Below are 27,901 nucleotides of genomic sequence, written 5' to 3'. Positions count from 1 at the left end.
GCAGGGAGGCAGCAGCGGGCAGCAGCCCGCAGGAGCCCACCAGCGGCTCCAAGCTCCCTGCTCTGCGTCCTCACAGGGCGCGACCACGCGCTTGCCGCTGCAGCGCCCCACAACGGCCACCGCGTGCCGCAATAACCGCGCTGCCGCAGCCTCCACAGCGCCTGTTCCGGGTCTCCCACCCTAAGCACATCTCGATGATGGCAGTAGCACATCCCGGTGGCAACTTCCCTCCGCTCCTCCCGCTGCTATGTGCAACCCTCAGCTACTCCCCACCTCTAGAGACGGAGTCGCGGCAGAAGACGATTTTTCCTTGCGATAGGGCGCAAATCCACACAGGCAATGAAATCTCAGCGCCTTCCGGGCGCTTTCTAGCATCTCTTCTGCATGACAAGCACCAATACCAGAGCGGTGGCCGACCCTTTAAACCCCATACGTGACGCGCCGCGTCCAGAACCAGGTGCGCCAGAGCTCCTCCACTAAGCGCCCAAACGGCGAAACAAAAACGTGCGCCAAGCTAGAGCGGACGAACAAGCCGTCCCCTGCTCGCCCGCCCGCCCTGGCAGGCCAATCAACAGCCAGGCTGTGCCTCCTCAGAGGAAATGAGTTATAGTGAGGCAAAACACTCCCAACAGTCCACCAGCCCAGTCAGTTTCGAATTCTACCAGTCGGCACCTGGCCAATAGAGCGGCAGAAGTGAAGCCGAGTTCCGCTCTGTCCCCTCCCACAGGGCAAAGTGGTTGGTGAGCGGGAACTGTTGCTCCATGATGTCAGCGCCTGGTTCGGTGATTGGTTACGCCCAGGCGCGAAATGTAACGCGGGAAAATATCGGGTTCGGCCTGGGTTGTGCAACAGTAGCTCTTCCTCAGGAGTCACCAGGACTGGGACTACAAGCGGGGACCAGCGCCGCTTCAGAAAGGTGTGGGGAGACTGTAGCCGTCGCAGATTTTGCGACAGTGGTAGCTAGGAAAGGGGGGTGAAGCCCTGAGAGGAGCCGCCGTCTCTGGCGATGAACAGCTAAAGCAGACCTGGGGGGTGACAAGCGGTGGTGGTTGCAGGCTTTCTATGCCTTCCCCGCCCTGGGACGTAGACTGGGAAAGGGGAGCTGAGCCGTTGTGGAGCTTCCCCATTCCCTCTTCCCTTTTCTGCGCTGGTGTCTGCGAGGGGGTGGCGATGGTGGAGAGGCCACCGCCGGGTCCCCCGGTGACTTTTTGCCAGGACTCCTCGAAGCGCGTCCTGGTTTCCGTTATCAAAACCACCTCGATCAAACCGCTCTCCCGAGGGAGAGGTGATGAGCCAGCACTCCCCCCGCCCGTCCCCATCAGCCCTGGCTTCAGCGACTTCATGGTTTACCCCTGGCGCTGGGGGGAGAACGCCCACAATGTGACCTTTAGCCCAGGTGGCTCTGCCGCCCCTTCATTCGTCCAACAGCCCCGTGGGGGGCCAGCCAGAGCCTGCAGCGGGGAAGAAGAGGAGGCGGGTAGCCCAGGCAGCAGTAGCAGCGGCAGCCACCTCAAGGTGAGTGTGGCCGGGACAGGCCAAGCAGCCGGGCGCGATGGGGTGAACTCCGCTGCCCCTGTGCGTGCAGCCCGGAGTCGGTGGGGTGGTAAGGTGCCTCACTACGGAAGGGCAGAGAAGCAAAATTAAAGGGTGACGCGCCGAGCACTCCTTCCCTATTCTCGGTGTCTAGCTCCTCCCGGCCACTTGAAGTGAAGTCACTTCCGATGACACCACGGCGCGCCCAACCGCATCGAGGGGGAGGGGAAAGAGGCGAGCCGCCCTTAACGGTCCCCGAGGGGTGGGATGGGGGCCGAGCCAGCTGCAGAGGGATGACAACCCGCCAACGGCCGGGCATCTACGCGCTGACCAACCCTCCAAACCCCTCGAAACATCAAAACCGCCCACACCCTAAAAGCTCCATGCCCCCAAAACAAAAAACCCGAACCCCCAACCCCTCAAAAAAACCCCAAACCCTGAAACCTTCCAATCCATAGAACCCCCCACAAATCCCAACCACCAAACCAAAAAAAGCCCTCCATGACCCCCAAACTTCGTGAATCCCACTCCCCCAAAGTACCCCAAAGCAGAACCCCTCAAAAACCCACCCCAAACAAACCCCCCTAAACTCCTAAATACAAGAAACCCTGAAACCTCCCCCCCCCTCCCCGAATGCTCACACTCCCTCCAAAAGCCCCAACCATGCACAATGTCCCAAACCCCAGAAGCCCCCACACCCAAAACCACCCCAAAACCCTGGACATCCCTCCCCCCGCAAAAAAAAAAAAAAAAAGCCCCAAATGCAAAAAAAAAAAAATCAAAAACCAAAACCAAAGCCCACAACCCCTCCATGAACCCTCCAAACCCAACCCCCTGCCTCCCAAAAACTTCAGAACTCCCAAAACTGGTAAACCATACCTTATACCCAAAAAACCCACAAATTACAACTGCCCCAACCCCTCCTGCCCAAAACACTTTAACCCTGCCAAAACCCCAACAAAACATCCCAACCTCCTGTAAAAAGCTCAAACCAATAACCCCCCCCCCCCCCAAAACTTAGACCCACCCAATATACCCCCCAACCCAATAAACCCACCCCTCTAAACACAAAAGCTTCCCTCAACCACAGAACCAGAAAATCCCCAAAATGAGCTGAAAGTAAAATGCTCCAACCCAGCCCCCCGAACCGGGAGAAGGCAACCCCCTCAAAACACACCACACAAAAAAGCATGCCAAACTCTGAACCCTGAGGAGGCAACTACGCTCCCCAAAACACACCACATGGAAAAAGCACACACACACCAGCCCCCTCAATCCCAAGAAGGCAAACACTCTCCCCAAACTGTGCCACATGAAAAAGCGTGCCACTCCCACCTCTTCTTCCCCCCCATCCTTGTGTTGGTATTCCGCCCCCCAAATGTGCAACATGAAAAAGTACACCAACCCAAGACCCCAAACACCAAGAAGGTACCCCCATCAAAATGTGCCACACTAAAAAAAAAAACGTACCAAACGAAGTTCTCCAAACCCTGAACATCAAACCCTCTCCCCAAAACGTATCATGCGAAAAGACGTTCCAAACCCAGCCCCTAAAACCCCAAGGCAACAACCTCCCTCCCCAAAAAGCACCATGAAAAAAATGCTCCAGCTCACCCCAAAATGTGCTGCACAAAAAAAGTGCCAAACCTAGCCCTCCCCAACCCCAAAAAGGCACCCTCATCACTAGAATGTGCCACACAAAAAGGTGCCAACCCCAGTCCCCTGAACCTTGAGAAGGCAACCTCCACAAAACTCCCCACAGGAAAAAGCATGCCAAACCCAGCTCCCCCCCCAAACCCCAAGAAGGTGACCACCTGTGCCATAACACACTACCCAAAAAAGTGCAGCAAATACAGCCCCCCAAAATCTCAGGAAGGCACGCTCACCCCCAGAACATGTCACATGAAAAAGTGCACCAACCCCAGCCCACCAAACCCTTAAAAGGCAATCCCCCCCAACTGAAAAAACATGCAACAGGAAAAAGTGCTCTAAACGCAGCCCCCAAACCCCAAGAAGGCAACCACCCCCAAAAACGCACCACAGGAAAAGGCGCTCTAAACGCAGCCCCCCAAACCCTGAGAAGGCAACCTCCTGCCCAAAAACGTGCCACATGAAAAAGTATGCCAAACCCTGCCCTCCGAACTCCAAGAAAGCAACCCCCCAACATGCGCCACACGAAAAGATGCGCCCAGCCCCCCGAAAACAGAAAAGGCAGCACGTCTCCCTAAAACACACTATAAGAAAAGACACGCCAACCTCAGCCTCTCAAACACCAAGAAGGCACTTTAACCCCACAAAACGCACCACGGGAAAAAGCATGCCAAACCCAGCCCCCGGAACCCCAAGAAGGCAACCTCCAGCCCAAAAATGCACCACAGGAAAAGATGCTCTAAATATAGCCCCCCAAATCCTGAGAAGGCAACTTCCTGCCCCAAAATGCACCACACAAAAAAGTGCGCCAAACCCTGCTCTCCAAACCACAGGAAGGCGACCCCCCCAAAACACACCGCGTGAAAAGGTGCACCAAGCCCAGCCCCCCCGAACCCCGTGAAGGCAACCTTCCGCCCCAAAACACGTCACATAAATAGTGTGCTAAACCAAGTTCCCCAAACCCCCTAGAAAGCAACCCCTATCCAAAATGCACCACACAAGAAAGCGCACCAAACATAGCCCCCCAAAATCTGGGAAGGAGTCCCCCCCCGCCAAATCAAGCCACACAAAAAAGCACCAGTCCTAGCCCATCAAACCCTGAGATGGCAACCCCACCACTGAAAACGCATCACATGAAAAAGTGTGCCAACCCCAGCTCCCCGAACCCTGAGAAGGCAACCTCCCACCCCAAAATGAGCCACAGGAAAAAGCATGCCAACCCCAGCCCCCCAAACCCCAAGAAGGTACCCCCCCCCAAACGTGCCAAATGAAAGTGTGACAAACCAAGCCCACCAAATCCTGAGAAGGCAACCTCCTACCCCAAAATGTGCCACAATAAAAAGCGTGCCAAAACCAGTGCCCCAAATCACCAAAATGAAAAAAAAAAACCCTAAAATGTGGCAAATGAAAAGACTAGCCACACCTAGCTCCCCAAGCCCCAAGAAGGCAAGCCCCCCCCCCCAAATGTGCCACACTAAACAACGCACCAAACCCAGTCCTCGGAATCCTGAAAAGGAATCCCTCTCCCCAAAACATGTCACACAAAAAGATGCTCCAAACCCAGCCCCTTGAACACTGAGAAGGCAACACCCCCACTCCACCCCCAAAACAAAAACTTGCCATGAATAAAGATGCCAACCCCAGCCCCCCAAATCCCGAGTAGGTAACTCGCCCTGCCAAAACACTCCACACAAAAAGACACACCAAACCCAGCCCCCGCTGAACCCTGAGAAGACAACCACACTCCCCAAAATGCGCCATGTGAAAAAGCATGCCAAGTCCAGCCCCCCAAACCCTGAGAAGGTAATACCTCTCCCCAAAATGTGCCACATGAGAAAGCGTGCCAAATCTAGCCCCCCAAACTTTGGGAAGAACTCCTTTCCCCCCCCCCAACAAACCACATGAAAAAAGCGCCAAACCCAGCCTCCTGAACCTCGAGAAGGCCAACACCCTTCTAAAACGTGCCACACAAAAAGACGCGCCAAACCCAGCCCCTCGAACACCAAGAAGGCAACCTCCTGCCCCAAAACACACTACATGAAAAAGCACACCAACCCAGCCCCCGAACCCCAGAAAAATCTCCCAAAACATGCCAAATTAAAAGACGTGTTAAACCGAGCCACCCAGTGCACCAAACATTAAAAAAACCCAAAACACCTAAAATGTGCCAAATGAAAAACATGCCAAACCTAGCCCCTCAAAATGCACCAAATGAAGAACACACTAACACCAGCCTCCCCAACCAAGAAATGTCCCAAAACACGCCAAAACTACAACATGCCAAACCCCGCTACATTCAACAAGCAAACCGAAAATCCCCCAAAATGTGCCAAAACAAAACCATACCAAACCTAGCCCCCCCAAACCACTGAACCAAAACAAAACCCCAAAGCATACCAAAAGAAAAATGTGCCAAATCTATCTCCCTCAACCACATAACCCCCAAAAAAATCCCAAGCCATGTCAAAAGTAAAAAGTGCCAAAACAAGTCCTCTGAGCCATTGAACCATAAAAAAACCCCTAAAACTCATGAAAAACCCTGAAAACCTCCCAAATTTGTACCAAACCCCCAAAAACTGCACCAAAAAAATTAGCCAAAACAAAAATGTGCCAAACCTAGCCCCTGAACTACTGAACCAAAAAAACCCCAAGACATACCAAAACAAAAACACGCCAAACCCCACCCCCAACCACCAGAGCAAAAAAAACCAAACCTCAACCCTTCAAAACCCCTAAACCCAATATTAACCCCCCAAAACATGCCAAATCCAGCCCCCTCAACCACCAAACCAAAAAGGCCCCCAAAACCATGCCAGAAGTGTGCCAAACCCATCCCCTCAACCATTAAACAAAAGAACCCCAATCCACGCCAAAACAAAGCCACGCCAAAACAAAGCCATGCCAAACAGCCCCCCAACCACTGAACCAAAAAAAACCCCAAATGCACCGAAACGAAAATGTGCCAAAACAAAAACCACCAAACCCAGCACCTCAAACCACTGAACCAAAAAAACCCCAAAACATGCCAAAACAAAAACACGCCAAACCAAGCCCACTGAACCACCAAACAAAAAAATCCCTAAGACATGCAACCCCCTCCCAAAACATGTTAAACCCAGCCCCCCCCAACCACTGAAACAAAAAACTCCCAAAACTTGCCAAAATAAAAGCACACCAAACCCAACTAGGTGGTTGGGGGGAACCACCAAACCAAAAACAGCCCCCAGAATGCACCAAAACAAAAATGGGACAAAACAAAATGTGCCAAAACAAGAACGTGCAAAACTCAGTCCTGCCAAACCCAGAACCAAAAAACCACCCAAAACATGCTGAAAGAGAAACAGCCTAAACTAAGCCAATCACCGAACCAAAAAATACCCCACAGCACGCAGAAAATGCTGAAAACATGGCAAAACACGCTAAGCCTCCCAAAACCACACCAAAACAAAAACGTGCCAAATCCAGCCCTCCAACCATCAAACAAAAAAAAACCCCAAACCCTAATGCTGAGTCCCGCAAACACAATATTAATCCCCCCAAACATGCCAAAACAAAACTGCGCCTAACCCAGCACTCCCAACCACCGATCTAAAAAACCCCCCAAAATGTACCAAAACAAAAACCATGCCAAACCTAGCACCTCCAGCCACCAAACCAAAAAACTCCCAAAACATGCTGAAATTCATACAAACCCAGCCCTCAATCACAAAACCCCCAAAAAAACCCAAACCCAACAAAATCACGCCAAACCAAAGACATGCCAAACCCAGCCCGCGCAACAACCCAACCACCCCCCCAAAACACGCCAAAATAAATAAAAAAAGCCAAACCCAGTACTCCCCATTAACAAACAAACAAAAATCCCCAAAAAGTGCCAAAACAGAAATGGGCCCAAAAAAATGCACCAAACCCAGCCTCCTGAACCAAACCAAACCAAAACAAGCCACCAAAACATGCCAAAAAAACACGGCTGCCAAAATAATAAAAAAACCAAACACCAACCGTTCAAAACCCCGAAACCCAATATTAACCCCCCAAAACATGCCAAACCCAGCCCCCCAACAACTGAAACAAAAAGCCCTGAAATCACGCCAAATATAAAAATACCCCAAACCCAGTCCTCCCATCCACTGAAAAAAACCCCAAATCACGCAAAAACTAAAATCCACCAATCACCAACTAAATAACCCCCCATAAAGTGCTAGAAGAAAAATGTGCTAAAACTATGCCAAACCCAGCTCCTCAAATCACTGAACCACAAAAAAACTAATGTGCCAAAAGAAAAATGCGCCAAAACAAAACCTAGCCAAACCGATCCCCCTCAACAAGAACCCCCCCAAAAGCCAAAAACATGCTGAAACAAAAATGTGCCCAAATAAATCCCCCAGAACCACTGAACCAAAAAACCCTCCAAAACACTGTCACCCGACACTAAGAGGACAGACAGGTTCTTTTAGGGATCCTTGGCAGAATGATGACAGCACTAAATCATAGTTACAATTAAAGCTTTATTTTCTTAACAGGATATTATTATTATAGCACAGAATTTATGATTAGAATGGCACAGGATTTCTACAAGCAGAATCAATATAGTACAATCTATAAGTAGCATAATACATACTTTATAATACAACTTAAATTATAATTTCTAATCACCTGGACCCTCTGCAGATCGGGTCGGATCTTAATACATGGTTTGCTGTCTCAATATAACAATCATAATCTAGACTTGAAAATCATATAAAAGAATACGAGTCACTCAGTCCTTGGAGGAAGCAGACGACGGTGGAGGCATCCCTGGCCACCAGGGGGTCATGGGTCTCACTGTCCAGCAGCAGTTCCGGTCCAAGTTCCCACATAGGACTTGTAACTGCTTGATTTTATAGACAGTGCTCTGTGTGCTGTTGCGCTTCCCTGTTCTGTGATGGGATCATCAACACCACCTGGTTGGCCGGGTGCCTGGGACCTTCAAGGCCAGTAAGGAAGGGAGTAATTGGCCTGGCGCCCAGGAATCTTGAGGCCGGTAGGGAGGGGAAGAAGAAATCTGTTTGGTTTGTCTACTTGGTTCACAGGACCTTCAGGGCCTGATAATGAGGGGAAAGGGAATGAATATGTGACTCGCTCGGTCACAGAGAATGTCTGCTTGCCTTATAAAATGGCGTTAGTTATGCTAACCACGTTACCAGGGGTCAGGAGCAGGGGGTACCGGTCACAAACACATGAAAAAAACCCAAAACACGCCACCCCACCCCAAACGACACAAAAAAATCCCTGTGCCAAACCTAGCCCTGCCAACCAGAGAACCACCCACCCCCAAAACAAGCCAAACCAAGACCACGCCAAACATAGCTCCCTGAACCACTGAACAAAAAACCCCACCCAAAATACACCAAAACTGTGTCAAACCCAGCCCCACGAACCACTGAATGGAAAAAAAAATGCAAAAAATCACCCAAAACATGCCAAATGCAGCCCCCCCCAAATACCAAACAACAAAAAAACCCCAAAACAAATGTGCCAAAACAAAAACATGCCAAACCCAGCCCCCCAAAAGCCCAGAACCAAAGAAAAACAGATAACCAATATCCTGGAACCAAAGAGAACGAGATATCTGATAGCCCAGAACCAAAATAAACCAAACCACCCAAATGCTCTGAACTGAAAAAACAGCGACGAACCCAAAGCTCGGAACGAAAAAGACCCAGATGATCCAAAAGCCTAGAACCCAAAATCCCAGACAAACCAAAAGCCCAGAAATAGGAGCACACAAACAACCAAGCCAGATGATCCAAAAGCCCAGAACCATAAAAAAAAAAAAAAGTGGACCCAAAAGCCCCAAACCAAGAAAAACACAAAATCCCAAAAGCCCAGATCCAAAAAAAACCCCAAATGACCCAAAAGCCTGGAAACAAAGAAAAAACCCCAACGCAAAACAAACGCTCCAAAAGGCTGAAAGTGACACCCCCCCCCCCCCCTCCAAACAGACGACCCAAAAGCCCAGAACCAAAAAAAAAAGTAGAAAAAATGCCCAAAGCCCTCAGGACCAAAAAATATTCCCAAACCTTCCCGGATCAAAAAAAATTCTCTAAACCCACTAGGATAAAAAAAAAAATCCCCAGAATACCCCCCAGCACCAAAAACAATCCCCAGAACAACCCCCAGGACTAAAAAAAACCCACCCCAGAACCCACAAAGCCCTAGAAATCCAAACCCCAGAACCCAAAAACTAAAAGCCCGGAACCAAACAAAAAACCCAGATGACCCAAAAGCCCGAACAAAAAAAAAAAAATCCCAGATGACTCAAAAGCCCAGAACCCCAAAATCCCAAAACTCCAGAATCCGAAAATCCCCAAACTAGAGAACCCAAAACCCTCGGAATCCAAAACCCTCAAAATTCAAGATCCAGAAGAAACCCCTGCAAAACTCCCAGACCCAAAATAAACCCCAACCCCATGCCGGAGCAGGTGGATATGCCCTAAAGGAAGCTGCAGCCCATGGAGAGCCTATGCTGGAGAAGCTCCTTGCAGGAACTGTGGCCTGTGGAGAGGAGCCCACACAGGAGGAAGTTTTCTGGCAGGACCTGTGGCCCCACGGGGGACCCATGCTGGAGCAGTCTGTTCCCGATGGACTGTACCCCATGGAAAGGACCCATGCTGGAGCAGCTCTTGAAGAGCTGCAGCCTGTGGGAAGGACCCATGTTGGAGAATCAGAGAATCATAGAACAGCCCAGGTTGGAAGGAACCCCGAAAGATCATCTGGTCCAACCTTTTGTGGGAAAGGGAGCCTAGATGAAATTATCTAGCACCCTGTCCAATCGCATCTTGAATACCTCCAGTGATGGGGACTCTGCCACGTCCCTGGGGAAGTTGTTCCAGTGTGTCGTGGTTTAACTAAGCACCACGCAGCCGCTCGCTCACTCCCCCCCACCCGGTGGGATGGGGGAGAGAATTGGAAGAGCACAAGTGAGAAAAACTTGTGGGTTGAGATAAAAACAGTTTAATAATTGAAATAAAATGATAATAATAATAATATGATAATAATAATAATACACAAAGCAAGTGATGCATAGTACAATTGCTCACCACCCGCCGACCGATGCCCAGCCAGTCCCCGAGCAGCGGCCCCCCCGGCCAGCTTTCCCCAGTTTATGTACTGAGCATGACATCACATGGTATGGAATGTCCCTTTGGCCAGTTTGGCTGTGCCCCCTCCCAGCTTCTTGTGCACCCCCAGCCTTCTTAGTCGGTAGAGCATGGGAAGCTGAAAAGTCCTTGGCTAGTGTAAGCATTACCTAGCAACAACTAAAACATCGGTGCGTTATCAACTTTGTTCTCATCCTAAATCCAAAACACAGCACTGTACCAGCTACTAGGAAGGAAACCAACTCTATCCCTGCCGAAACCAGGAAACAGTGATTGATTTTTCTCACTGTGAAAAATTTCTTTTTTAATATCAATATGAAACCTCTCCTGGTGCAACTTGTACCTGTTGCCCCTTGTCTATGGGGCTCCTTGTGAGGAGAGAGCCTCTGTCCTCTTTGTAGCTGCCCCTTAAGTACTGGAATACTGTGATGAGGTTCCCCCTGAGCCTTCTCTTCTCCAGGGAGAAAAGACCTAACTCCTTCAGTCTTTCTTCATAGGGCAGGTTCTCCAGCCCTTTGATGATCTTTGTGGCCCTCCTTTGGACTCTCTCCAGTCTGTCCGCATCTTTCTTGAATTGTGGGGACCAGAACTGGACACAGTACTCCAGGTGCGGCCTGACAAGTGCTGAGTAGAGTGGGATGATCACGTCTCTATCTCTCCTAGTAATGCCCCTGTGGATGCAGCCCGGGATCTGATTTGCCTTTGTTGCTGCAGCGGTGCACCACTGACTCACGTTCAGCTTGTCCACCAGGACCCCCAGGTCCCTTTAAACAAAGCTGCTCCCCAGACACACAAATCCTAGCCTGTACTGGGGTCTTTGGTTATTCTGGCCCAGGTGCAGGATTCTGCATTTGTCTTTGTTAAACTTCATACTGTTCTTGCTAGTCCACTCTTCCAGCCTGTCCAGGTCTCTCTGTAAGATGGCTCTCCCTTCTGACGTGTTCACCTTACCACCCAGTTTGGTGTCATCAACAAACTTGGTGAGGGTGCTTTCAATCCTATTGTCCAGATCATTTATGAAGATGTTGAACAGCATGGGGCTCAGTATCAACCCCTGGGGGACCCCACTTGTGACAGGCTGCCAGCCTGAGTAAAAACCGTTGATCACCACCCTCTGAGGGCGGCCTGTTAACCAATTTCCTACCCATCTCACAGACACCCATCCAATCTGTATCTTGCCAGTTTGTCCAGGAGAAGGCTGTGGGAAACACTGTCGAACACTGCTGAAGTCCAGGTAAACAACACCCACTGCTCTCCCCGTGTTGACAAAAGATGTTATTTTGTTGTAGAAGGTGATCAGGTTAGTCTGGCAAGATTTGCCTTTGGTAAATCCACGTTGGCTTTTCCCAATCACCTGCTTCATTAGGTTTGTGATAGTTTCTAGGAGGACTCGTTCCATTACTTTCCCAGGGATTTCCACGACTTTTCAAAGATTATAGACAGTGGCCTTGCAACAATGTCAGCCACTTCTCCTAACACCCTGGGGTGGATTCCATCCAGGCCCATAGATTTATGTGGGTTGAGCCCTTGCAAGAGGCTGCAGACCAGCCCTTCCTCCACTGCTGGTGGGTCGACACATGCGTTGTCGTAGCTACTTGATCTTGTGATCTGGGGTCCAGCTACACCAGTAAAGACAGAGGTAAAGAAGGTATTGAGAACCTCTGCCTTGTCAGCATTATTAGTAACTAGTTTCCCTGCCCTGTTTAGCAATGGGCCTATGTCTTCCCTGTGTAGTAGTAGTCCTTGATGGCTATTTGGCTGCCTTTCCATAGCCGGTATGCTTCTTTTTTGCCTTTAAGCACAGCCAAAAGCTCATTGTTAAGCCAGGGTGGCCTCTTGTTCTGCCTTCTTCCTTTCCCTTTGTAGGGGATGGACTGTTCTTGTGCTTCCAGGAGGCTGTTCTTGAATAACTCCCAGCACTCGCAAGCTCCTTTGCCCTCCATGGATGCTTCCCATGGAATCCCTTGCAGCTGGGCTCTGAATGTATTGAAGTTAGCTCTTCAGAAATCCAGGGTCTTTGTCCTACTACTGGTCTTCAGCGTGCTCAGCAGGATCTTAAACTCCACAATGTTGTGATTGCTGTATCCAAGGCTACCATTGGTAGTTATGTTGTCAAGTAAGTCTTCTTGGTTTGCGAGCATTAAATGTAGCAATGTGCTGTTCCTAGTCGGCATGTCCAGCATCTGTAGCAGGAGGCAGTCCTCAATGCATTCCAGGAACCTGATGGACGACTTGTGCACTGCTGTGTTGTTTTCCCAACAAACGTCCGGGTAATTGAAGTCACCCATGAGGACCAGGTTCTGTTGGCCCAAGACTTCCTTGAGCAGTAAGGTTTCGTCAGCCTCGTCATCCTCATTGGGAGATCAGTAACAGATACCTAACATAAGATTCCCCCTTGGTGATGATCCCTCCAATCTTGATCCAAAGGCATTTGATAGAACTTCTGTGGTCTCCAGAGCTCACCTCCATACACTCAAATTTCTCTTTTACATAAAGTGCAACTCCAGCTCCTCGTCTTCCCTTCCTATCTTTCCGAAAGAGCTTGTAGCCATCCATTGTGGTCTTCCAGTCGTGTGAGTTTGTGATGGGTTGACCTTGGCTGGATGCCAGGTGCTTACCAACCTGCTCTATCACTCCCCCTCCTCAGCAGGACACGGCAGGAGAAAATAAGATGGAAAAGAACTTGTGGGTCAAGATAAAGGCAGTTTAATAAAGCAAAAGCAAAGGCCGCGCACGGAAGCAAAGGAAAACAAAAGATTTATTCTCTGCTTCCCATCAGCAGGCGATGTCCAGCCACTTCCCAGGAAGTAGGGCTTCAGTACGCGTAGTGGTTGCTCCGGAAGACAAACGTCATAATAACGAATGCCCCCCCACTCCTCCTCCTTTCTCTTAGCTTTTATTTCTGAGCAGACGTCATATGGTATGGAATATCCATTTGGTCAGTTTGGGTTAGCTGTCCTGGCTATGTCCCCTCCCAAGATCCCAGCCTTCTGGCCTTTGGGAGTGAGGGGGGGAATGTTGGAGAGAGCCTTGATGCTGTGGGAGCACTGCTCAGCAGTAGCCAAAACACTGGTGTGTTATCAACACTTTTCTAGCTACCAATACAAAGCACAGCACTGAGGGCTGCTATGGGGAAAATTAACTCCATCTCAGCCAGACCCAATACAATCTCCACCCCTTATTCCATACCATTTGCATCATGCTCTGGTCTCACATAATTTAATACATTTATATATCTTCTAACCATCCCATTGTATTTAATTCTCATTACTGAAATCCCTTCTTACCAATACTTACAACTTATACTACATACTTAAACCATCTGTATAACCAACATACAGATTTATACAGTCTCATTATCTATTATCCCCTGTCCTTTAACAGATAGATATTATTCTCCCATTCCATGGGCTTCCTCCACTCCTCCAAATGTTCATAAGAACTGGCTATGACTTGGGCCCCATCTGTCAAGATGGGCGCTCAGGACAGGAGAAGCAGTATGTTCGATTGTTGGGCACCAACACCAGCTTGGTTTTGGGTCATCGTTGTACTCGCCCAGTTCCTTGTGAAACTTGCTCTTCGTCGGTTCAGGTCGTTCCTGCTACATTACTTCCTACAACATACAACTCGCATCACAGATTATTTTTCCCCCAAGGTTAAATCTCCTTGAGACACACACTGGGTCTCCCCATCCTTCCGCATTACCCACCAAGTACACCCAGGTCCTTGAGCAAAGACAATCCCACGAATGGGTTTGCCTTTTCCCATGGGAGGAGCAACCCACACTGCCTTCCCCAGCCACTTCCCTATGTCCATGCACTACGGGGACCTTATCTCCTCCCACAGTATGTAGGGGCTGTGTTTGGGCAGGACCAGGACAGTTAGCAGATCTTCTGGTGTTAACCAGCCAAGTGGCTTCTGCTAAATTTATATCCCAGTGCTTCCATGCCCCAGTGCCCAACACTCTCAACATAGTCTTTAGCAGTCCGTTATATCTCTCAGTCTTATCAGAGGATTGTGGGTGATAGGGGATGTGATACACCCACTCAATGCCGTGTTTCTTGGCCCAGGAGTTTATGAGGTTAATTTGGCAATGAGTCCCATTGTCTGATTCAATTCTTTCTGGGGTACCATGTCGCCACAAAATTTGCCTTTTAAGGCCTAAGATGGTATTTCGGGCAGTGGCATGGTTTACAGGGTATGTTTCTAGCTAACCGGTAGTTGCTTCCACCATGGTGAGTATGTAGCGCTTGCCTTGGCGTGTTCATGGCAGTGGTCCAACATAGTTGATCTGCTTGAGGGTAGGAAGGCTCTACAGAGGGATCTGGACAGGCTGGATCGATGGGCCGAGGCCAACTGTATGAGGTTCAACAAGGCCAAGTGCCGGGTCCTGCACTTGGGTCACAACAACCCCATGCAGCGCTACAGGCTTGGGGAAGAGTGGCTGGAAAGCTGCCTGGCGGAAAAGGACCTGGGGGTGCTGGTCGACAGCCGGCTGAATATGAGCCGGCAGTGTGCCCAGGCGGCCAAGAAGGCCAATGGCATCCTGGCTTGTATCAGAAAGAGTGTGGCCAGCAGGACTAGGGAAGTGATTGTCCCTTTGTACTCGGCACTGGTGAGGCCGCACCTGGAATACTGTGTTCGGTTTTGGGCCCCTCACTGCAAGAAAGACATTGAGGTGCTGGAGCGTGTCCAAAGAAGAGCAACGAAGCTGGTGAAGGGTCTAGAGCACAAGTCTTATGAGGAGCGGCTGAGGGAACTGGGACTGTTTAGTCTGGAGAAAAGGAGGCTGAGGGGAGACCTTTTCGCTCTCTACAACTACCTGAAAGGAGGTTGTAGCGAGGTGGGTGTCGGTCTCTTCTCCCAAGTAACGAGAGGAAACGGCCTCAAGTTGCCCCTGGGGATGTTTAGATTGGATATTAGGAAAAATGTCTTCACCGAAAGGGTTGTCAAGCACTGGAACAGGCTGCCCAGGGAAGTGGTTGAGTCACCATCCCTGGAGGTATTTAAAAGACGTGTAGACGTGGTGCTTAGGGCCATGGTTTAGTGGTGGACTTGGCAGTGCTAGGTTTGTGGTTGGACTCGATGATCTTAGAGGTCTTTTCCAACCTAAACGATTCTATGATTCTATGATAGTCAATTTGCCAGGCCTCGCCATATCAAAAACCCAGCCACCGCCCTCTATTCCAGGGAGACTTTACTCGTGTGGCTCGCTTCATTGCGGCACATGTTTCACATTCATGAGTGACCTGTGTGATGGCCTCCATGGTCGGGTCCACCCCTCGATCACGAGCCCATCTGTATGTTGCATCTCTCCCTAGATGTCCCAATGTTTCATGGGCCCATCAAGCTACAAATAGCTCACCCTTACTTTCCCAGTCCAGGTCCACCTGAGCCACTTCAATTTTGACAGCCTTGTCTACCTGTTCGTTGTTTCGATGTTCTTCAGTGGGGTGGTTTTTGGGCATGTGAGCATCTACATGGCGTACCTTTAGAACGATGTTTTCTACCCAGGCAGCGATGTTCTGCCACAATGCAGCAGCCCAGATGGGTTTACCCCTGCGCTGCCAATTGGTCATCTTCCAGTGCTGTAGCCACCCCCATAGGGCATTAGCCACCATCCGTGAATCAGTATAGAGATAAGAGTACTGGCCACTTTTCTCATTCAGCAATCTCCAGAGCTAGTTGGATGGCTTTCACTTCTGCAAACTGACTTGACTCACCTTCTCCTTCAGTGGCTTCAACGACTTGTCATGTGGGACTCCACACAGCAGCTTTCCCCTTCCAATGGTTTCCTACCACATGACAGGATCCATCAGTAAACAAAGCATAACACCTTTCATCTTCTGATAATTCATTATATGGTGGTGCCTCTTGGGCACGAGCCACCTCCTCAGGCAGTGCTCCAAAATCTCTGCCTTCTGGCCAGTCCATGATCTCTTCCAGGATTCCTGGGCGGTTGGGTTTCCCCAGTCGAGCCCATTGCGTGATCAACGCTACCCACTTACTCCATGTAGCGCTGGTTGCGTGATGCGTAGAGGGGATGTTTCCTTTGAACATCCAGTGTAGCACAGGCAATTGTGGTGCCAAGAGAAGGTGTGTTTCTGTACCAACAACTTCTGAAGCAGCTCGAACCCCCTCATATGCTGCTAGTATCTCATTTTCAGTTGGGGTGTAGTGGGCTTCTGACACTCGATACCCCCAGCTCCAAAACCCTAGAGGTTGATCTCAGGTTTCTCCTGGTGTTTTCTGCCAGAGGCTCCAGGTGAGACCATGCTCCCCAGCTGCAGTGTAGAGCACATTTTGCACAGCTGGTCCCATCCGGACACGCCCAAGAGCTACCTTACAAGCTATCTCCTGTTTGATCTGCTCAAAAGCTTGCTGTTGCTCAAGGCCCCACTCAAAATAGTCCTTCTTTCAGGTCACTCGATAGAGAGGGCTCACAAGCTGACTACAACCTGGAATATGCATTCTCCAGAATCCCACAAGGCCTAGGAAAGCTTGTTGAGCTCTCTCTAGCCCAGCTAGCTCAGTTGGTAGAGCATGAGACTCTTAATCTCAGGGTCGTGGGTTTGTGCCCCATATTGGGTGCCAAAAATTACTGTGGTGGGTTGACCCTGGCTGGATGCCAGGTGCCCACCAAGCTGCTCTATCATTCCCCCTCCTAAGCTGGACAGGGGGAGAAAAATATGACAAAAGGCTTGTGGGTCGAGATAAGGACAGGGAGATCACTCAGTAATTACCGTCATGGGCAAAACAGACTCCACTCAGGGAAATTAGTTTAATTTATTACCAATCAAATCAGAGTAGGATAATGAGAAATAAAACCAAATCTTAAAACGCTTTCCCCCCACCCCTCCCTTCTTCCCGGGCTCAACTTTACTCCCAATTTTCTCTGCCTCCTGCCCCCAAGCGGTGCAGGGGGACAGGGAATGGGGGTTGCGGTCAGTTCATCACATGTTGTCTCTGCCGCTCCTTCCTCCTCACCCTCTTCCTCTGCTCCAGCATGGGGTCCCTCCCACGGGAGACAGTCCTCCATGAACTTCTCCAACGTGAGTCCTTCCCATGGGCTGCAGTTCTTCATGAACTGCTCCAGCGTGGATCCTTTCCATGGGGTGCAGTCCTTCAGGAATGGACTGCTCCAGCGTGGGTCCCCCATGGGATCACAAGTCCTGCCAGCAAACCTGCTCCAGCGTGGGCTCCTCTCTCCACGGGGTCACAGGTCCTGCCAGGAGCCTGCTCCAGTGCGGGTTTCCCATGGGGTCACAGCCTCCTTTGGGCGCATCCACCTGCTCCAGCGTCCAGGTCTTCCAGGGGCTGCAGGTGGATATCTGCTCCACCATGGACCTCCATGGGCTGCAGGGGGACAACCTGCTTCACCATGGTCTTCACCACGGGCTGCAGGGGAATCTCTGCTCTGGTGCCTGGAGCACCTCCTCCCCCTCCTTCTTCACTGACCTTGGTGTCTGCAGAGTTGTTTCTCTCACATATTCTCACTCCTCTCTCCCGGCTGCTGTTGCGCAGCAGTTTTTTCCCCCTTCTTAAATATGTTATCACAGAGGCGCTACCAACATCACTGATTGGCTCATCTTTGGCCAGCAGCGGATCCGTCTTGGAGCCAGCTGGCATTGGCTCTATCGGACATAGGGGAAGCTTCTAGCAGCTTCTCACAGAAGCCACCCCATAGCCCCCCCGCTACCAAAACCTTGCCATGCAAACCAAATACAGAGTTTTCCCACCAAGTTTCTGTGAAGAGGAGGCTCAGGGGAGACCTTATCGCTCTCTACAACTACCTGAAAGGAGGTTGTAGCGAGGTGGGGGTCGGTCTCTTCTCCCAAGTAACTAGCGATAGGACGAGAGGAAATGGCCTCAAGTTGCGCCAGGGGAGGTTTAGATTGGACATGAGGAAAAATTTCTTTACTGAAAGAGTGGTTAAACATTGGAACAGGCTGCCCAGGGAAGTGGTTGAGTCACCATCCCTGGAGATATTTAAAAGACGTGTAGATGAGGTGCTTAGGGACATGGTTTAGTGGGCATGGTGGTGTTTGGTTGACGGTTGGACTCGATGATCTTAGAGGTCTTTTCCAACCTTAATGATTCTATGATTCTATGATTCCTATGACATCATAACTCTCAGACTGGGAACGGAGCTCCAGTTCCTCCTGTTTGTTGCTCAGACTATGTGCATTGGTATACATGCACTTGAGGTTGCTGGACTTAGGGTTCTTGCCTTTGGAGAGGGTTGGGGAGCATTCCTCACTACTCTGGTAGGTGTGCTCATCCACCCTGTTGCTTATGGATATACAGGTGTCACAGCTGTGGACCCCACTCCCCAAGTTCCCTAGTTTAAAGCACAATTCACTAAGTCAGCCAATCTGCTAGCGAAAGATTCCCCTGCCTCTTCTAGATAGGTGGATCCTATCTCTCCCCAATAGGCTGTATTTGTTGAAGAAAGTCCCATGATCATAGAAAGCAAAGCCCTGAGGCAACAACACCAGCCACCAAGCCAGGTGTTGATCTGCACGATGCGTCAACTTCTGCTTGCACCCCTATCCCTGACTTGCAAGACAGAGGAGAAGATCACTTGGGCCCCTGTCCCTTTCACTTGTGCCCCCAGGGCTCTGAAGTCCTGCTTGATCTTGCCCAGGCTATGCTTTACTGCGTCATTGGTGCCCACATGGAAGAGAAGTAGGGGATAGTAGTCTGCGCTTTTAACCAGTTGTGGCAGTCTCTCTGTGACATCCCAGATCTTGGCTCCTGGCAAGCAGCAAACTTCCCTTGACTGTGTATCAGGCCAACAGATGGGTGTGCCTTGGTGCCTCTCAGCAGTTGCCTACTACTAGCACTCGCCGCTTCCTTTTGCGGCTTTTAGTATGTGCTGCTGGTGCGGTTTCTCCCTGTGAGTCTTGCTCATTGGTTTTGTCTGCTGCCAAGACTTCATATCTGTTGCTGGTTGGTATATACGAGGAAATGGGGGGGAAGTGATATCCTGTTGCCACGAGTCACCAGAGACCATGGCGCCTCCTTCTCCAAGGTGCTGTCTGTTTGCTGTGGACACTCTTTGTCTGGTAGTTCTTGGAGGTCAGTGCCACGGGGCCCTAGTATTTCTTCTTGCAACGCCTCAAATAGTACTCTGTTTCTTGTTCCCCCTCCCTAATACAGCATAACCTGCTGACTTCCTCCTGCAGCTCCTCCACCTGCTGCCCAAGTGACTCCACCAGAGCACACCTTGCACAGGTGGAGCTTCCACCCTCCTCCACCCAGGAGTGTGGGGGTGCAGTCTTTGCAGCCCTCCACCTGGACAGCAACTTCCTCCACTCATCCCAGGCTAGCCTGGCTAGGTAGCTGATTCCTGTCTGCTGCAGAGTGCAGCCCTTGCCTAGTCTCTACCACTATGCTTCCGACAACTTCAAAGCACTGCCTAATAAGCCCTTCTAATTCCCTGGAGACCTTAAGCTGATGGGTAGGCTTGCACAGCCACCAGCTTGCAGGGGTGACCATCGGGGCTGCAGCCTAAGCCTGAGGGTGAGCAGAGCAGGCGGCAGCCCGATAACTGGCAGAATGCGCAGCCCTTCCCGTGAGAACTGCCGACGCAACTCCCAACAGACGCCGCTCCCTGTTTACACGCCCTGGTCGCTGGCGCTCCCTAGGGGCCAGTTATATGCGGCTTCCCGCGGCTTGAACTGGCTGCGGGGACAGCAACCACTCTCGCCCGCCCCTCTCGTGAGACTTACTGCCAGCTGGCCGGTCCCTCCCCCACACACAGCCCAAGGGTGTCAGGGGCCCAGAAACCCCCTCAGACACCACCAGGGACCTCAGAAGCCTCGCGCTCCTCTCAGCACGCAGCAACTGCTGCTGCTGCCGCTGCTAGCATTGGCTTCCCGCGGTTTGAACTGGCTGTGGGGACAGCTGCTGACAGGAGCAGTTTGTGAAGGGCTGTATCCCGTGGGAGGGACCCCATGCTGGAGCAGGGGAACAATGTGAGGAGGAAAGAGCAATCTCCCTGTCCTTATCTCGACCCATGAGCTTTTCATCTTATTTTTTCCCCCTGTCTTGCTGAGGAGGGGGAGTGAGAGAGTGGCTTGGTGAGCACCTGGCAGCCAGCCAAGGTTAACCAACCACAAAACCAAAGCCCCAGAATGAAAAAAAAAAAACATGCCCCAAAAGCCCGGAACTAAACCAAAAAACCCCAGATGATGCAAAAGCCTGGAACCAAAAGGAAAAAACAGATGCCCCAAAAGCCAGGAACAAAAAATAAACCCAACCCCTACGACCCAAATGGCTGGAACAAAAAAAAACCCCTATACAACCTAAAAGCCTAGAACCAAAAAAATAACCTGGACAACCCAGAAGCCTGGAAGCAACCAACCTCAAGACCCCAGAACTGCAAAATCCCAAAGCCCAAGAATCCAAAAGCCCCAAAATCGAAAAATACCTGAACAACCCAAAACCCCACAGTCGAACACCCCAAACAACCCAAAACTCCGGAACTAAAAAGAAAAACCCCAAAGAAACCAAGCAACCCAAAACACTGGAATCAAACACCACAAACAATCCAAGACCCCAGAACGAATAAAACCCCCAACAACCCAAGACCCCAGAATGAAAAAAAAAACCTCAGATGACCCAAAAAGCAGGAACCAAAATAAAAAAAAACCTCAAAGCAAGCTGGAAACCCAAAAGCTCGTAACCAAAAAAATCCCCAACAACCCAAAGCCATGGAATGAAAAAAACCCCTGATGACCCAAAACCGCAGAATCAAAAAAAATCCAGATGACTCAAGACCCTGGAGTGGAAAAAAAAAACCAAAACAGATGCCCCCAAAGCCCCCATATGCACACTTCCCCACCCCCTACCTAATCCTGACACGCCCCACACCTACCCACAACCCACCACATGTACCCCACAAATGCACCCCACACCCCATGCACACACACCCACACCACACACTGCGCATGCACATGCGCACCTCCCCACACACCTCACACTACTCCCACACACACCACATAACACCCCCACCCACCCACAGCACACACCCACCCACCCAACCATGCACCACACACACCACACTCACACACTGCTCTTGCCCACCACATACTGCCCACACAACATCCGCCCCACACACTACACCCCCGTGCACACACCACGAACCACATGCACACACACCATGCACCTCACGTGTACCATGCACACCATGCTGCACACACCTCACATATCCTGCGCACACACCCCCCACACAAAACCAACCTCCCACATACTGCTATTTGATGACTCCTGTGATAATATAAGCTATATTGTTGGATAGGCTTAGACTTGGTTCGCACAGTTCTGCTGTTTTACCCATCTTTGGATATATCTACATGTCGTGGTTTAACCTCAGTTGGCAACTGAGCACCACACAGCCGCTCGCTCACTCCCCCCTCCCCCGGTGGGATGGGGGAGAGAATCGGAAGAGTAAAAGTGAGAAAACTTGTGGGTTGAGATAAAAACAGTTTAATACTTGAAATATAATAATAATAATAATAATAATATAATAATAATACACAAAGCAAGTGATGCGCAGTACAATTGCTCACCACTTGCCGACCGATGCCCAGCCAGTCCCCGAGCAGCGGCCCCCCCGGCCAGCTTTCCCCCAGTTTATGTACTGAGCATGACGTCCCATGGTATGGAATGTCCCTTTGGCCAGTTTGGGTCAGCTGTCCTGGCTGTGCCCCCTCCCAGCTTCTTGTGCACCTCCAGCCTTCTCAGTCGGTAGAGCATTGGAAGCTGAAAAGTCCTTGACTAGTGTAAGCACTACTTAGCAACAAGTGTGTTATCAACATTATTCTCCTACTAAATCCAAAACACAGCACTGTACCAGCTACTAGGAAGGAAATTAACTCTATCCCAGCTGAAACCAGGACACTACATTATAGCTCTGTAAAATAATTTTTGGGGTAATTCTAAATGAGTTCTAGTGTCTTTTTTTCTTTTTTTTCCCCCATAAAAATACTTGTGGTTTCCTATGTATTATTTTAGCAGTCTTTCAATTTTGTTGAGCTTATGTAAGAATACTGTGTGTGTGGTTGCTTGTGGGTTGTGTTGTGGGTTTGTTTGTTGAGGGGGGATGTTCTTTGCTAAACTGCTTACATGGAAAAGTATGGCACTTCAGTTTCTTAATTATTTTAATACAGGATGGGATAAGACGTGGCCGACCAAGAGCAGACACAGTTCGTGACCTAATAAATGAAGGAGAGCATTCTTCTAGCAGAATACGTTGCAATATCTGCAACAGGGTGTTTCCACGAGAGAAATCACTACAGGCACACAAACGAACTCATACTGGTAAGTGAAGAGATTAAAAGAAAGATGTGAGTAGCTGACAAACACTTATGAAGCAGTTGGGAAGGCAAAAAAAAAAAAACCCTAAGCCTGTTAATATCTTATTGTAATTGTTAAATTAATCATACTTTTCTCCCAGGGCTTGTTAGTGCAATCAAAGGAAAGTCTTTCTGTAACTGTTTTTGTCACAGGGTAACCGGAGCAGTAATTTGGGCTATAATAGTAAAGGCATATAGTGGAAATATTTTATCTGCTGTTGTCAGACTTTCTTAATAAGAGGAAAAATTTTTCCTGACCTTGGTGTTCTGTACTTGGTAGTATTTTTCATTCTGACTACCTCTTCTCTGACTTCTGTTTCCTTCTTCTTTTGTGTAGTTTTTACACAGTAATTGAATCATAGAATCATAGAATCATTTAGGTTGGAAAAGACCTATAAGATAATCAAGTCCAACCGTTAACCTAACACTGCCAAGTCCACCACTAAACCATGGCCCTAAGTGCCACATCTACACGTCTTTTAAATACCTCCAGGGATGGTGACTCCACCACTTCCCTGGGCAGCCTGTTCCAATGTTTAACCACTCTTTCAGTAAAGAAATTTTTCCTCACGTCCAATCTAAACCTCCCCTGGCGCAACTTGAGGCCATTTCCTCTCATCCTATCGCTAGTTACTTGGGAGAAGAGACCGACACCCACCTCGCTACAGCCTCCTTTCAGGTAGTTGTAGAGAGCGAAAAGGTCTCCCCTCAGCCTCCTTTTCTCCAGACTAAACAGTCCCAGTTCCCTCAGCCGCTCCTCATAAGACTTGTGCTCCAGACCCTTCACCAGCCTCGTTGCCCTTCTCTGGACACGCTCCAGCACCTCAATGTCTTTCTTGTAGTGAGGGGCCCAAAACCGAACACAGTATTCCAGGTGTGGCCTCATCAGTGCTGAGTACAAAGGGACAATCACTTCCCTAGTCCTGCTGGCCACACTATTTCTGATACAAGCCAGGATGCTATTGGCCTTCTTGGCCACCTGGGCACATTGCTGGTTCATGTTCAGCTGGCTGTCAACCAACACCCCCAGGTCCTGAAGCATAGCTGTAAGAGGAAAAAGTATCTTAAAAAGTAGCTGATAACTTGGACAGTGTAATACATTAAAAGTATATCTTAAATGTTGAGAAAAGAGTTCAAATGCTTAAAATCATTGTCCAGTTGTCTCCCTTACCATTTCCTCATTTAGAACTCATTTTCTGGGGTGGAGGTTGTCATTTTAATTTACTGGACTATATATATAAAGCAGCTCTAGAAGACAACTCATTTAAGTTAAAATGCAGTGACAATTCACTCGATGTCCAACTGAGCTTGAACTGAAAGGGAGATGCTGTTTTTATACCAAGTAAATACACTTTTTGTTCATGTTCCTACAAGACTGTATTTTGCAATAAAGTATGAACTATTGTAGACACACAAAGCGTTGGCTCCTGTTGTCTCTTTTTCTGACTCAAATAAGACAAGTCTGTGGATACTAATATTAAACACCAGATTCTTCATGCCTTTTGGTCAAAAGATGTTTTTATTTCACTTGCTTGAATTAGGTGTTGAACTTGTGTATTAAACACGGACTACTTAATTGAGCAGAACTCACCTTGGTGTTACTCTTCTGACTTAGTAAGTCAGTGTTACCTTCTTTTAGTTGTCCTTTCTGAGGAGTGGTGGCATGGCACACCTTTGCAAACTTGCCACCCCATCATACTCTCTTGAGAGACAGAGAGAAAATACCCACTATCTCCATTCCTCTTGTTGCAGTTTGCATGGGGAAGTCGTTCTTGATGGTTGGCCTAAATTCTCTTGGCTTGAGTCTAGAATGAGTTTCTCTTCCTACCTCCATTTATTCATTACAACTTTTTTCAAATAGTCTAGTAAAACTCTAATAAGAGACTTCTGCAACTTTATACATCCCTATATTGTTAACCTCAGTTATTTTACCCTAGTTCAGTTTATATTAATGATAAAATGTATCTGGTTGCAACTGGAATTAAATTGTTTGCCTTTACTTTGTTCTACCTATACTATAGGATGCTATCTATACAATATACTGTGTATGTTTCATTCTACCTAACTACAAGCATCAGTTCTAGGACTTATCTCAGTGCTTTAGGAAAGTTTTATGTCCAAAAAAAAGTTCTTAAACAAACAAAACACTCTAAGCCCTCAGTCTTTCATGATACTCTCTGAAAGGCAGGATGCAGTGCTCAAAGGGAAAACATTGTCAAATTCTTCTCTTCTCTGGAACTGCCCTTTCTAATACCAAAGATGATGAGATGCTGCTAACACTGCAGAACTACAAAACTGTAGCCTTTCTGGAAACCTGGCCACTACTAAGTTCACACGTCTGTTTACATGCTGAAGCAGAAGTTTTCAAAGGAGAACAGTGTGTAACATTGCTTGCCACTGTCTCACATACCAAAATGAACAGAACTAAGGATGACTCCTTGCTAAGGAGTCATCTTATTTGCAGTTGCTGTAGTGCTCTGTCTGCCTCACTCAAATTCCTACTGCAGTCCAAAAAAATCTGGACAGTGACAGGGAGGAACGTCCAATCTTCTCATGGAGGGGGGGAAAAGCGAGGCCCATGATTTCTCTGAACTGCTGTCAGCCCATCCTTTTTATGCCTTCTAGAATTATCTTGTACTTCAACATACCAGAAGCTGACTTGAGTATAGATTATTTAAATAATGTGCAAGATTAGGAATATGATAAGGCAAAAATATAATTTTGTTATTTTTCTGGGGAAAAAATGTATTATCCAGTAGCATTTAATATGTACTTTAAAGATCCGTTTGGGGTAAAAGTGTATCTCTGCTGACCAGTGCACTAAGGCTTTCTGAGTAGATGCAAGTGTGAGTGCATAAAAGGAGAGCTTGCTTGTGTAAGTCTCAAGCCAAGGACCACCACTGGATAGTATGACTCTTCTATATTCAGCTTTCATAAATCTGTGTGTGTGGTTTTGGGTTTGGTTTGGGGGGGGGGCTTTTTTGTGTTTTTTTTGTTTGTTTTGGGTTTGTTTTGTTTTGTTTTTAAAGGTGAAAGACCTTATTTGTGTGACTACCCAGACTGCGGGAAAGCCTTTGTTCAGAGTGGGCAACTCAAAACTCACCAGCGTCTTCACACAGGGGAAAAGCCTTTCGTCTGCTCAGAGAATGGTGAGCCCTCAGAGAATAACTTGTGGCTTTCAGAATTAGTGTCAGTCTAGTACTGGAAATGTATGGACGGTCATGTGGCAGTGATCTATAAAAGCTTTGGATCTTAATTTTGGAGGAGCTTCTAGGGAAGGGAGAAGCCACACAGAATCTGTGCATAATCACACAAACTTAGATATAAGGATTGCATGCTTGATTATATAAGCCAGGTTATCCGTAATTGTATCAGTTGATACCAATGCATAAAATGATTGGGCATGTTATGGGCCTTGCGACTAGTGTGCTGTTTTCAACTGAATCCAGGTTTTTGTGGAGTAAGGAAGGTTGGATTCAGGAGCATCTTCATCCCACGGATGTTATGCTAACATGTCAGTTGACTGCTTTCCTTAATGTGTTCTCCATTGGTATTTTGTGGTTTTAAGGCTGTTTAAGCAGATTCACACATGCAAACCGTCATTGCCCCAAACACCCATATGCCCGGCTGAAGAGGGAAGAACTCACAGTCAGACTGAGTAAAAAACAGACGGCTGACAATAAAGCTGCAGCTGAGTGGCTAGCGAAGTAAGTTTCCTTATGGTGTGATCTCTCTCTAAACTTATAACACAGAGTGGCCTGAGCAAGTGTTTTATTCTTAGGGGCAAAAAAAAAAAGAAAAACAATAAACAAAACCCAGCTGTTCCTTTAGTATGATTCAGCCCAGCCTTGCCTTTTGTTTAAGTGCTGACTCCTGGTTAAGACAAAGTTCCTCATGAGGCTTTCTCATCTGTTTTTCCTTCTCTACTTAAATGTTTCTCTTTGCTTGAACAACACCTGCTAATACCATGTTAGTTAGTGCTACAGTCATACTGCTGAATTTGCATCTATGTGAGGAACAACAATCGTGTATGCACAGGGAGAGCTGACTGGTGGGAATACCATGTAGCAGAAAGATCTGCGTGAAAGATCAGATATCCCTTGGGCACTTCTACACTTAAAATGCTGAATAAAGGAGGCTTCTGACAGCTTAAATAGTGCCATAAAAGGGTTGAAAGAGAAAAAACAAATGCAGTGATTAGTCATGTGCAAGACAATACTTGGAAGGTCTTTGCTAGCTTTGAATGGTAGTTCTTACATAAACTGTACATAATTTAAAAGCATTCTCCACCTCTGATGTTGTAGATACTGGGAGACTAGAGAACAGCGTGCTCCCACTTTGAAAAGTAAAACAATCCAGAAAATGGATCAGGAACAGCAGGACCCGATGGGATATCTTCAATCTGATGAAGAGGATGATGAAGAGAAAAATAGCGCTCATTCAGCTGCTTGCAGCCGCCTCCAGGAACAGCGTGAACGCATGCATGGTGCATTGGCTCTTATTGAGCTTGCAAACCTAGCTGTGGCACCACTGTGACAGTAGCATAGGAATGGAGTCTGCCTTTACAAAATGGTGGTACTTGGTGGTCCTTAACCAGTTAGATCCTGGGCATAATCTAAGCACCTTATTTACTTATCATAGGCTGCTGTTCTGTAGAATTTATGAAGAATGTTGTCACCCCATAACATGGGGTGAGAGAGTTGCACTTTTTGTAAGGTAAAAGACAAATGTAAAGTTTAAGTATCTTGTAAATACGGAACTGCATAATGCAGGGTGGACAAACTTCATGTTGTGGGAAGCTAGATTTTTGCAAGGTTAACTCATTTATTTGAAGCAGTTTTCACAGGAAGCACTTTCTGAGCACAGTGTTTGTGGTTAGCAGAATGGTACATGTGGCCAAAGAAGGCTGAGAAAAGGGAAAGTATTTATCTCACTGTTTAAGCAAAACTATATTAAATGGTAGGTTTGAAGATACTGTAAGCAGCAATGGAACCAAGTTTTCTAATGTCAGTATATTTTTACCTATTATCACTAAGGCAGAAGGCAAAGCTTAGAGATATCAACTCGTAGAGGGGAAGAAACTGCTTCATGCAGGAAATTGTAAGATAGTTCAGGATCTTCACTGCGACTGCTCAAGATATGAGACTTGACTTTGCTATTTTATGTTTTTTTTATTTGATCTCAGCAGAATCTCTTGGTTTGAGTAGCACTTGT

The 27,901-nt window shown here is 48.3% G+C and overlaps 1 protein-coding gene and 1 non-coding gene across 2 annotated transcripts; both read left to right on the top strand.

The window, feature by feature from the left end:
* Nucleotides 1–1,062: 1,062 nt before the first annotated feature.
* On the top strand, nt 1,063–27,223 carry LOC143172086 (zinc finger protein 367-like). The gene is made up of 5 exons (XM_076361329.1): nt 1,063–1,515; nt 22,502–22,652; nt 25,717–25,836; nt 26,256–26,394; nt 26,992–27,223. The coding sequence occupies exons 1-5, from the start codon at nt 1,063–1,065 to the stop codon at nt 27,221–27,223; spliced, it is 1,095 nt and encodes a 364-aa protein (XP_076217444.1).
* On the top strand, nt 16,844–16,916 carry TRNAK-CUU (transfer RNA lysine (anticodon CUU)). The gene has a single exon. It is a non-coding gene; the product is annotated as a tRNA-Lys (tRNA).
* Nucleotides 27,224–27,901: the final 678 nt, after the last annotated feature.

The sequence above is a fragment of the Aptenodytes patagonicus genome, chromosome W (genome assembly GCF_965638725.1).
Source record: "Aptenodytes patagonicus chromosome W, bAptPat1.pri.cur, whole genome shotgun sequence".
NCBI classification, from domain to species: domain Eukaryota; kingdom Metazoa; phylum Chordata; class Aves; order Sphenisciformes; family Spheniscidae; genus Aptenodytes; species Aptenodytes patagonicus.
The sequence above is the reverse complement of the archived record's forward strand: the minus strand, read 5'-3'. Positions and strand labels throughout refer to the sequence as shown.

What these genes read in the sequence shown, in the direction of transcription:
- LOC143172086 (XM_076361329.1), top strand. Translation starts at nt 1,063, where the DNA reads ATGCCTTCCCCGCCCTGGGACGTAGACTGGGAAAGGGGAGCTGAGCCG. An exon ending in ACACAAACGAACTCATACTG is followed by an intron (nt 22,653 to 25,716) that starts GTAAGTGAAGAG and finishes TTGTTTTTAAAG; the next exon opens with GTGAAAGACCTTATTTGTGT. An exon ending in GCAGCTGAGTGGCTAGCGAA is followed by an intron (nt 26,395 to 26,991) that starts GTAAGTTTCCTT and finishes CTGATGTTGTAG; the next exon opens with ATACTGGGAGACTAGAGAAC.